General features: G+C 54.1%; 2 protein-coding genes across 6 annotated transcripts in view; both read right to left on the bottom strand.

The window, feature by feature from the left end:
• Nucleotides 1–3,849, bottom strand: part of LOC146197790 (uncharacterized) — a 76,119-nt gene extending 72,270 nt beyond the window's left edge. The window contains exon 1 of the mRNA XM_084593025.1: nucleotides 81–3,849. Coding sequence (XP_084449151.1) covers nucleotides 81–2,675 — 2,595 coding nt within the window. The 5' untranslated portion in view covers nucleotides 2,676–3,849. The remainder of the gene's footprint in view (nucleotides 1–80) is intronic.
• LOC146197787 (protein unc-13 homolog B-like) overlaps nucleotides 1–12,271 on the bottom strand; it is a 363,959-nt gene that overhangs the window by 235,008 nt on the left and 116,680 nt on the right. The window lies entirely within an intron of this gene.

Consider the following 12,271-nt stretch of genomic DNA (forward strand, 5'->3'; position numbering starts at 1 on the left):
AAAAAGGACATGAGGATCTAACACAGCAAAAACAAGAAAGCCCCCAGAAGGGTGATGGCTGCTATGCGTCGCACGCTCACCACGAGAGCTATCCATTTTCCTTTGACGCCACCGGCCGCTCCTCCTGATGTCGCCCCGTCGCCCTGGTCCTGCGACGAAGAGCCCAGCCGACTGAGCAGGGCTCCCGCCCTCCTCTCCGACTTCGGGGCCGCCGCTTCCCCGTCCTGCGCACTGCTGTCCGCTGCTGTGGCACCCTCGGGTCCCGACTCTCCGGCGACGACACTCGCCGCTCCTTCCGCCGCTTCCTGCGGCCGCTCATCGCCAGTCCCACCATTGGGAACTTCCTCGTGCACCGTGCCGCCGCTGACAACACTTTCATCCACACCGCTGGGCTCGGCGTGTCCAGGACTGAGCTCAGCTGCTGCAAAATGTTCTTCAGCAGGCGAGTGCCTCAGGTCCACGCGGTGATCAGATTCCCGAGATGCTTCCTGCTTTGCGGGCTCTTGATAAAGCTCGTCCCTATAATGGATTTCTGGGTATCGACCGTTGCGATACCGATCGTCATCGTATCGGTCGTCTTGATATTGGTCATCCTGAAACCGATCACCAGGATACCTACCATCTTCAGAGGCTTCAGCCGTCTCGTCACTCGGCTGTGACGGTATGCGAGCGCGACCCGAGCTCACCACACCTTCATCGCGTTGGTTCTCCAGCACACTCAGGTCGGATTCACCTCCGCTCACCGAAGACACTGACCCGAAGGACTCCTCCCCGCTCCAGCCCATGTCACTGGCGGGCAACTTCCGACGACCGTAGGGGCGCTCGGCTGGGGCGGGCGACCCGTACTCGGCGTCGACGAACGCTTCAGAGTCCACCGAGTCTTCGGTCCACCCTCGCTCCGAGAGGCGTGGTGCCTGCTGACGAGGTCTTGGTTGAGGCGACGCCCCTTCGGCTTCGGCGAACACCTCCGACTCCGACGTGAACGATGAGGCAAGGCTGGAACTGGGGCGACGGGAATCCTCGTGGACGGCAGTCTCTTCTTCAAAGGGCGGCTGGCCACTGCTCGAGCGGCGAAGCTCGCCTATAGTGGGGAACATGCACTGCAAGTCTTCGGGGTTCAGTTCCAAAGGGCCCGGCGTAGGAGAAGTGGGCACATCAGAGCCGACTTCCTGCGACGGGGAGTCAGGCAGCGGCTCTGGGTGTTCTGGTTTCGGAGTGACCGGCGGGGTTGTCCTCATCTCCGGCAAGGACATCTGCACCACTAAGGGCGGCTGCTGTGCCTCCTTGGGGGCGTCGCTTCCACTCTGTACACTCTGCGACCGCAGCAGAGACAGGCGCCTTGCCCTCGAACGCTGCACTTTTTCCTTGGAACCATCCCGCTTTAGTAAGCTCGAACTCATCACTTTGCTGTAGCCCATACTCAGCTTGGAACCCAAGTTTGTCAGCAGAGAGGCGGGCCCTGCCGTAAACGGCGAGTGGGCCGAACTGGACGGCGTTTGTTCTGCCGAGGAAACGGTCACATCACTCAGCGTACGCTTGGGGCACACGTCTGGAAGCAGCTCGGTGGCCGCCGCCACGGTGGACGGAGGCACGGCAGCAGTCGTGTGCCTCCGCTCGCGAGCTTTGGCGCGCTGCTTGCGCGGACTCGGGAACGACATCCCGGTCGTCTTCCTCCGCTCGGGTCGCACTTCTGGTTCGGGCTTCGTCGCTGCTGTTGGTTCTACCGTTGCTGGCGGGGGCGACTCGTCGTGCACCTGCGCCTCGATGACGCTCGGCACCAGCTGGGTGGACGCCTCGCTGGACGTGTCCGAAATGAAGGCGCCCACGGCCATCCCCACCTCGCGGCTTCCGGTCGGCGGCGAAGCGGGCCGCTCGAGCACCGAGGCTGACACGAGGTTCTTCTGAACGGCCAGCGCCAGCTCTTGACTCGCTTCTCGCAACCTGGCCAGCTGCCTGGCGCGCCGGTCTTCTTTGACTTTGACGTCTTCCTCGGGCTCCAAGAGCTCACAGCAGGGCACGTCTTCCTCTTCGTCGACTCGAGCCAGCGCCGAAGCGCGGCCGAGGTCCTCCGAAAGCCGGCCCAGTTCGCACAGGTCCCGGTCGCTCACCAGGCTGCCACCGGCGGCGCCCCGGTACTTGCGGTAGTCCGACGCAGTGAACACGCTTGCAGAGTCCGACTCCTCGTTTTCGCAAGAGCACGAGCCTTCCTCGGAGGTGGCCTCTTCCTGGCTCGACACCACCTCAGGCACGGCCTCAAGCACAGTCCTTCGCAGGAACACGGCTTCGCGCGGCGACATGGGCTCCGAGTCGCTCGCGCCGACTTCCTCGCGAAGCCGGCGCTCGAGCTGCAGCACCACGTCTTCGGCGAGCGGCTCGCCGTGTTCACTATGGATGAGGCCCATGAGTTGGCCAATGACCGCCTGCTGCTCGAAGAGAAGCACCTCCAGCCGCTCCAACTTCTCCCACATCTTGACGTACTCCTGAGAGAGCAGGTCGACGGCGCGCCAAGCGTAGCGCAGCTCCACCTCGAGCTCACTGAGCCGTCCTCCGAGGCGGTCCATGAAGGCATCCACGGCGCCCTCGATCCTGCCGCTAAGCAGCTGGTAGTAGTCGGCCGGTGCCCGCGCACCGGGCGGCGGCATCGCGCCGCTGCCGCTGCCACCGGCGCCGTCCATGTCGGTGCGGTCAGCGCAGGGCCGGGTGCCATCGCCGGCCCGCACAGCCGACTCGCATCGTCCGCAGAGGACAAGCGGGCCTCGGGGCTCCTCCGCGGCGACGCCACGGCATACACACGCACGCCGCCCGCTTGCCGCGCACCAACACCGCGGTGGGGCGCATGCGCGAAAGTGCGCTCCCCTCCGCTCTCCCCTTTTCTTCGGGGGTTCCCCTCCGCCCCTGACCGGCCCGGTGTGGAAGAGAGAGCCGCTATTGATCGCGGCCAAGGAAAGAGAGGATGTGTCCCCCTCAGCACTGCTGCCCACGCCAGGACCCTACTAGTGGAGAGGAGCAAATGAATGAAGCACCATGCAAAGGCCCTACTTTCGAGAGAACTAAAACAAGCCAAGATGAATGACCCGAGATAAGCAAGTGATCAGAACCGAAGCTGCGGCGCACGATGAATGAATTCAGAGAGCAGAAAACTGGGCGCACGCACGCCGCCGTCAACCAAGAGACACCCACGAAACCTACGCCACGCTTGGGACGTCCAAGGCATCCTAAGGCGACCTGTTCTTTGCTTCTTCGCGGGCTATTTATGGAAACGAAACAAGGAGGTGGCGCTGCGCCTCTCCCTCACACACTGCGTAGTAATCGCTTGACCTAGCTATCTCATCAGTGAAAAACAAAGCGCATCCCGGAGCGTGCTTTCGCTGTGCTTTCTTGACAGGTGGGGACACCTGGTGGAAGATCCCTTAAACGGGAAGCAGCTTCACAGATGGCCGGGGCGAAAGGGGACTTGGGAGTGCGTTAGGCGAGGGCGCGCTTGTAGCAATGCCGTTCTACGTAGGCACGAAACGGGGCGTTTTATACGGGCTGCCAGCCTGCGCTGCGAAATGCGCGGCGGAGCAATTAATCGCGGACGCGTCCGCCCGCGCCGCCATGCTTGCTCGCCTCAGCTTCCCGCCTTGCCCCGACCGCGCCACATTCCGCCCTACTATTCCCCACACCCACCCTCCAGAGCAGCCAGTTCGCCAAATAGGAGCCTTTGTCTTCGTCAATTAGCGCGACTGTCTGTGGACTACTCCGGGTTTGCTAGCGGCTGCGTACTGAGCGTCTGAAACAGCGAATGAGAAATCTGTCGCGGAAACTCCGTTTGCATATCTAAAGGATTGCGCTTGAATGCGCAGGCAATATTGGTGCGACGGATTTAAGATGCATGGATACTCTTACAAAATAAAGATGACTGCGTCAACATAACTGCGCCCTTGTTACAAAGTTCTGCGTAAGCTGCCAGTTTTGGCGTGAAAAGAACCACCAGTAGAATCAGATGATTTCGACCGTTTTCTTCGAGTTCTTAATGCTTCAGATATACCGGATGTCTCATGTAACTGTAAGCAATGTTAAAAAGAAGAACATATTTAGGGCTGTTGAGAGTCGCCTGGCCTAGTCAGCAGTATCATGACTAATTGACTCTAACTATTTGCTCGAGGAACAGAGTTTCAATACAGAGAGGTTTTAGACAGTCTTGACAAACGGCTGACTGAAACGTTGCACGAAGCTACCGTTTACGCAAGTAGATTTTTTTTGTCACCACCCTGAAACGATAACTCGCGCAATTAACGCAGCTTCCACGTGTCACAGTAGTGCCAATTCAGCGTCCCGAAACATGTCTCGGAGAACAAAATCCGCTTTTCTCTGGAGCGCTCTCCCCGGTAAGCTTTGTGTGCGCAATGGGCGAGAGCTGTGAGGAGCAAGCAGATGGTCACGTGATAGATTTCTCTGAAAGCCAATGAATAAAAGCTACGCAAATTGTACCGCCGACTGCCCTTCAGTCCGCATGGTTGCCGGAATAATGTCGACCCATTGCAATGTCCTGGACTTATGACATCGGCTTTAAAAATATCCGTCTTCTACAAGCAACATTTTGCCCGTTTCCAGCAACTGACGCGGTGGCTGACGTTGTTCCGCGCTGGTCAGCGCGTGTTGCCGGGCTCAACTCCCGGTATCAGAAACGACGGCACTGCGACGGAGGGAAATGCCGGGGTTTTCGCCGAAGATTACAGCGCAGTTTAGGAAAATGCAAGTCTAGACGAATTCAACGTCCTCCGCGGCGTTACAGCACGTTTATTTATTTGCTGGTTAAAAATTCACATAGCAAAACTTGGGGGCTCCTCCATTACCAGAAATCGTTTTTTTTTCCTTAAGTCGCGTTTTCAGAAGTAGGCACTGACCCGCATTCCATGGCCTCATCCCGGTTACGAATCTCAAGCAATTCCATGCCAGTTAGTGCGGGTGCTGGTGATCCAAACGCTGGCCCCAATATTAAGCCATAGTGGAGCGACCCCAATCAAGCATAAGGCGGAAATTGGGGAGTACAGCAGAGGGCAAAAAAGCGCATACACCTTGACCGAGATGTTGCTGGCGGCGCGGTCAACCCGTCGCATGCGATAAGGAGCAAGAGAGAGGGTGAATGGAGTTAAGGGCCCTCAGCCATGAATCAACCTCATTCTGCTGGCTGCGTAGTCCATGCAACGCGGATTGGCGAAGCCCAGTAGTGCAGCTTTAGAGAGGTGAACTTAGCTTAAACGCTGCTGAAGGTTAACCAAAGATTCTTTGTGGTAGCTCGAACTTTCGTCAAGAGACAGCGTGAGCAGTGTTGTAGACGCAACGAAAACTGCACCGCAGATTACAAAAGACATGCCAGGGAGTGCGGACAGTATAACGTCTCTGACACCCGACAACCAGCACGAAAACTGTCCATGCGCAACAGCTTGAGACAAAACCCCACCTCCCAAAAAGAAAAGAAGACGAACATAAAAAGAAAGCGCAGCGATGTGCGTTTGGCGCCGGCGCATCGAAAACAGATGAATCAAACATGCACGAAAGTAGGTACAACGCTGAAACTTTCGAGTAGAAGTACTACGGTATATTTCGAGGCAATTACCGTCAACCAAAGCTTGCGTCGTTACTTTCTTATGAAAGGAGAAAAAAGAGGAGCAGCCCGTCTCCCTTCAGATGTAGGAAGAAAACGAGAGCCTCCATGCACGCAGAGGACGACCCCGGGACCCAGGCCTCGAAGAGCACCACGACAAGCGCGCGCCTCATTTCCGCGCGGGACAACAGCCACAGGGTTCCTCCGGTCACGTTCGGAGGCGGATGATCGAGCAGAAAAGGCCGGCTTTTCTCTCGGCGCTATCGCTCGCCGACAGGACGCCGCACTGGCTCGGCCCCGATTACGCCCTGCTGGCGTCCGGACCGCGCCCCTAGCCCTCTTCCCCCGCGAAGGGGGACCCCGTCTCACGCCCCCCTCGTCGGGCTGAACGATAAGGGGCCCGGCTGTAGGACGCCGGCAGTAGCAGCAGCGCCGATGCCGCAATAATGATGTTGCGCTTACTGAGGCCACGGACAAGCTATCTGTCCTGGCTGCGTGACGTAATTTCCGCTATAACCAGTCCGGTGACATTCAACGCGAAGTAGAGCTTAATAATAATAATAATAATAATAATAATAATAATAATAATAATAATAATAATAATAATAATAATAATAATAATAATAATAATAATAATAATAATAATAATAACAACATACACGTGTGTGTGGGTATATAGGGGTTTCAAAGCGATTTCGGGTATGAAGGACACTGCAGTGATTGGGTTTAGATAATTTCAACCACTATGCTTTCTGTATGGTGCACGGACAGTAACAATACACCGGCGCCGCCTGCACAGAGACATGGTGCGGATCGATCCCGCGCCTTCGGGCTCAGCAGCACCTAACCACTGAACCTTCACAGCGGTACGAAGACCATCGGCTCGTTGCAATGAATGAGATTGTAGAGAGTTACAAGGTATGACAAGATTGGCATGGCCGGAGAGGAGAGGCGGCGGTGAGTTGGGAAATGAAATTGCTTAGAACGACATCCGCATCGCGATGCATCTCTTCCACAGAACAAGTGACAGATATTGGGCCTTCACTTTCCTGTGAACCGATTACTAACAGACGCAACCCTGTGTTATGCGATATAAGCCAGATTAAAGGCCCCAGGTGGCCGAGATTACGCCGCAGCCCTTAAATACGCTACTTAAACTCTTTCCGCTTTCACTCCCACCTTCCTCCCTTCCTCACGGCGCGGTTCAGGTGACCCCGAGAAGCCTGGCAGATACTGCGCCTTTCCTTTTTATAAACCAATTTAAGTTTTACTAAAAAAAAATAATAATATACAAGAAAATTTACAAGAAAAATAACAGACAGCGGTTTCTTCCAAGCTGTCAAGCAGAGAATCAACCTGTAGGACTTATCAAAGTGCCAACCTAAGTTTACCACGCAGTGGGGATCGTGCATATACTTGATCTTCTAGAGCCAGGTCGCGCAGTCCTTACTGTAGGTTCGCCAAGCTGAAACCAAGAAACGTTTACACGGATCACCGTAGCTTCTTCATGGTCATAGCCATGAAAACAGTTCAGCACAATTAAGAGCTTTACCATGAGTAACCATGTGAATTAAGCTATCGCGTACACACTAGGTTTAACCGCAGCTGAACTACCAGCAATTTTTTAGACAGCAAACCGCGCAGCTATATCTCCTACGTGCTCCCACACTGAAACCACGCACCACCAATTCGGTGGCCTGATCTACCGCAGACCTCTCTCACACCGGTCCCTGAAAAACACTTCGGATAAAGATTGGCTACAGCGTCAACCAAATTTGAGCCACCTCCAAATTATAAGGTTTTTCTTTTCCCTTTCTCTCTGAAGTGCAGAAACATCGGCAAGTTCTTCCGTGGTTGAACAGTAGTAGTAGTTTGGTTTGGTTTGGTTTGGGGGGGTTTAACGTCCCAAAGCGACTCAGAGAGACGCCGTAGTGGAGGACTCCAGAAATTTCGACCACCTGGGGTTCTTTAACGTGCACTGACATAAGTGGCTCTTTATTATAATAGAATAAAATAAAAATAATAAAGGAAGGAAAAGACTTTTGCCTGCCCCGGTATCTGCTATCGAAATAAGCTGAAGCACCTGAACTGGGGCGGCGGAAATAAAGGGATAGTAAGGAGACAGGTAGGAGAAATCAGAGGTGAGCGACAGGGAGAAAGGACAGTTTAGGTTAAAAGGTAAAGGAGTATAATACAATACTGTACATTCCACACAGTATGAGTTTGTTTGAGGCCCGCCCGCGATTGACTTAGCACGCTGGAGCACTCGGCACTGGGGGCGAGCCTCCACAATGAATACGGAAAATAAGATGAAGAGCTGTACCGGACCAGCGCTGTCACAACGTGCTTTATTTCTTCCGGATTCCTTCGTCCCAAACTCTTTACCTTATGCACGCGTATTATCCTAATGTTCACCCTGCAATCTCCGCCACTTATGCTTCACGCTACCCTCGCAAATAAAGATCTGAATGAATGAATGAATGAATGAATGAATGAATGAATGAATGAATGAATGAATGAATGCCACCATAAGGTTAGTGGTATACTGCAAGTGAGGACCAATACATGTCCTCGTATGAGGACTGTATGATTTGATTTATAGAAATTAATATTCCAAAGCATACGCCATGAGAGGTGCCATCATGTAGGGCTACGGAAAATTTCGACACCTGGGGTTCTTTTATGTGCACTGACATCGCACAGTACACAGACACTTATCACTTCACCTCCATCTAAGCGCAGGTGAAGCGACCAGGTTTGAACCCGGGTCCCCCAGCTGCCTAAACAGTGAACCACCACGATGGGGCAGGCACAAACAAATCTACTGATCCTTATATTGTTCTAGACAGACGAGCCGTAACACGCACCCTTTCAATCCTTTATCCACTGCTCGGAACGAATGCTGTCTGTCCCATTTAGGACCTTCAAACCAGCTTCGTTGTCGGTGTTTTCTTCAACCTGTTAAGTTCATCTTGGTGGAGGTGCGGGGTGACGATAGAGAGCCCATCGGGAATAGGGGGTACAGAGCAGAAGGTGGCGTAAGTTGCGGCTTCAGGTGGCAGGTGGACAAAGTCGACACTACAAAGGCGGTGCACAATAGGAGAGGGTGGGTTGAAAGGAGAGAGTAGGCTAAGCTCAACAGTGCTTGTAGCATAGTCTATGATGGCTACAAACAATACTGTAGTGTAGCGGTCAGATATCGTTACGCGGGCAGAGCACAGGCCTACGACCTTTGACATTGCGCCATCTGCGACACGCGTGACCTGTACAGGGGCAGGGGTCAACACTTTTCGCAAGCGACAGCGCAGTTCAAGGCTCATGACAGAAACGCGCACCTGTATCAATCATGGCTTGAACGGCTACTCCATCAACGAGCACAGTGAGCAAGTTACGGGGCGCACGAAGAGCTAGACGAGGATTTGTGATCGTGGTCCTACTGCAGCATCACCTCTAGACGCTGCAGCCCCTAGTTTTCCCTCGGGGAGCGGCCATAGGGACTGCGAGAGGGAAAACCGACGGCGTTGGGGGCGATCGGTTGAGGCCGGAAGGCTCAGGTTCAACAGCAGTGCTTGAATGATCGTAACGAGGTGAGAAGGGACGAGAGCGGTCATTGTAGATAGAAGAGGGTGGAAGGCAGGACCTTTGTGGCTGGAACCATCGATTTCGGCAATAACAGGCGATATGGCCGACGTAGGAGCAAGTAAAACAAATAGTCCGGTTATCAGATGTGCGCCATTCGTCTGGATTATGTCGCCGCGGGGCGACATATAGGCAGGTCGGCCACTATACACGGTGCGAACGTCGGTGTCATAAGCAGGCCGACCACGATGAACGGCGTGAACGTCGGCGGCAGTGGGTGGGCTGATGGCAGCAACAGAGTTGAAACCCAAGGTGGCGAGCTCTTTGCGGACAACAGCCTGAATTGGGGGAATGTCCGAGTGGTGGCCGTCGGAGCAATGTGGCGGTAAGGTAGCAGGAGAGATGGCCTCGAGTTCGCGGCGAACAATACGGATCACATTGTCGGTCGATGTGGGCAGGTGTTGGGGCGGCAAATCTTGTCACGAAGATGTCGGAGCAGTATTAGGAAGGCGTGCAAATGACGGTGCGATGCGACGGCTCTTGGCGTCTTCAAAACGGCGGCATTCTTTGATAGTATCAACCGTGTGGCACTCTTTGTATACAAGCAAGTTGAATGCATCGTCTGCGATGCCCTTCAAGACATGACCAACTTTTTTGGGACTCCGACATGTTGCGATCCACTTTGTGGCAAAGGGCGAGCACATCCTGAATAGAGGCCACATACGATTCAGTAGCTGTTTGGAGACGGGTCTCAAGGGTTCTCTGGGCGTCAAGCTCTCGGCCAAGGGGTTTTGGAAAGAGTTCACGGAGCTTCTCTTTGCCAGCATCCCAGCTTGTCAACTGCTCTTCGTGGGTCTCGTACCAAGATAGCGCAGTGCCCTCAAGGTAAAAAAAAACATTGGCTACCATGAGGGTGGGGTCCCAGCGATTATATTTGCTGACACGTTCACACTTGCGTATCCATTCTTCTACGTCAGCAGTGTCCGTACCAGTAAAACAATCAGGATCGCGTGGGTGGGTGAGGATGACCGGCGGCAAGGCCTCCGGTGGTGTGGGAACGGTATCCTGTTGCATGGTTGGGTAGGAAATCAGGCCGCCGCTTCGGAGTTCCGTCGTACGGAGGCTAACGCCGGGATCAACGGCAGCACCTCCATCAAGATGTTACGTGAAGACTCGATCTATTTACAGTATATTTACAAGATTGCAACTGGCATAGCAGCGAGCAGCACGACAGCAAAACAGTCCCACTTCTTCGTCATCTATCTTGCCGCGAGCCAAAAGGGGGGGGGGGGGGGGGCACTTCGTCTTCACGTAACAATATTGATATAAGCTGTACGGTGATTGAAAAAAAAAAAAAAAGCCTGGTGCCGATATATTCGGCAGTCACCTGTTTCTGCAGTTGCCTTGCAGAATCCCGCCCTGTGTGAAGGTGACATTTGGATTAGTCGATGCCGCCACTGACACTCGGGGAGCCCCGCCTCGATTTTGGCAGCGGTGGCCGCATTTGAATAGAGGCTATGCGCAATGCGCCCGTTTACTGCGCGGCTGACTACCGCCAATGCGCGATGAATGACCTAGGGTGGCCGAACTTATCCGCAACACTCTACTGCGGTGTCCGCCACAGTCACCTTAGAAACCGAGCCAAAAGCAGTTACCAATTGCCCCGCCGGGGTGGTGCAGTGGTAAGACGCCCGACTACTGTGCCGGAGTTCCCGGGATCGAATTCCGGCCTCGGCGGCTGCGTTTCGATGGAGGCGAAACGAAGTGGCGTCCGTGTGCTGTGCGATGTCAGCGCACGTTAAAGATCCCCAGGTGGTCGAAATTACTCCGTAGCCCTCCACTACGGCCCCCCTTTCTCTCTATCCACTTTCACTCCCACCCTCATCCCTTCCCTTACGGCGCGGTTCAGGTGTCCACAGAGCAAGTGTGACAGATACTGCGCCTTTCCCTTCCTATGAACCAACCAACCAACCATCGTCGTTACGTAAAACATGGATCAGTTGCCCATACAGCACGCCACACGTATAGGAGGCTCTTTGATGCAGACGCCACTATCGGCATGTTACCAAGCGCGCTTCACCGCGCAGCTCCAAAGAGGCCGATAAAAGTTTGCGAACAACGCCGCAGAGAACGCTCAAAAGCTGGCCCGCGCGATAGGCCGCAGGCGTTCGCGGCGGCAGCTGTGTGCGCCAGTTTCCGGCGTTGCGCAGCCGACGCTCGTCAAAGCTTGAACGGAAGTCGCGGCAAGGCTCCGCGTCGAGATTCGATGCCAGCGTCCACTGCCCTCGTCGCTTTGTAGCCCGTTTTCGCGGGCGCCGGCCGTAATTGCATCGCGCGCCAGACATCAATCACTCAAAACAAAATACAGCAAAATGTTTCCATAACTGCGATTCGCGGGGGTGGTACCAGACAGACTGGCGAGAGCCCGTCTGACTCGAAAGCGCGGCCCCAGACCGTCTTCGCGCTTCGGCTTTGCTCTCTACGGCGCTGTTCCAGAAAACAGGCCATGCAGACGCCTGGGACGTTTTGTCGAGAAAAAAAAAAAAAGAAAAAAAAAAGAAGAAAAAAAAAAGAAAAAAAAAAGACTGAACGAACGAACGAAGGAACTCCGCTACATAGCCATTAAAGGCGCCGGCCTTAAATCCTGCTGCTCCGCGTGATGTCGCCGCCGCCGCCGCGCGATCGTGTGAAACAGAGACCTACAAAATATCGTGTTCCAGTGTCCGGTTCAGTCCTGCTTTTGCACGTTTCTTCCCCCGTTCTGTTACACACTGGCTTCTTCGATCAAGATGCAGCCAGCCATCGACAGGCGCAGTTCGGTGCTAAAACTGTGAAGCAATGCACTTTGCAACTTTACAATTCCGGCGCACTTGCGAGAATCCCATGTGTCGATAATTTGCAAACGTTGACCTTCAGCACGAGATTGATGTGAAACTTGTCATAGGAAAAAAAAAAAAAAAGAAGACCACAAAAAATAAAAAGAAAAAAGAAAAAAAAAACCGAAACGATGCTTGAGCTAACGCCCTCCGTGTTTTCGTATTCGCATATTTTAACCTTTCTGCTTTCTGTTTTTCGCCACTGCTTTTATTCTCCAAATCTCTA

Source organism: Amblyomma maculatum, chromosome 2 (genome assembly GCF_055883805.1).
Source record: "Amblyomma maculatum isolate TAMU_Amacu chromosome 2, ASM5588380v1, whole genome shotgun sequence".
In the NCBI taxonomy this organism is placed as follows: domain Eukaryota; kingdom Metazoa; phylum Arthropoda; class Arachnida; order Ixodida; family Ixodidae; genus Amblyomma; species Amblyomma maculatum.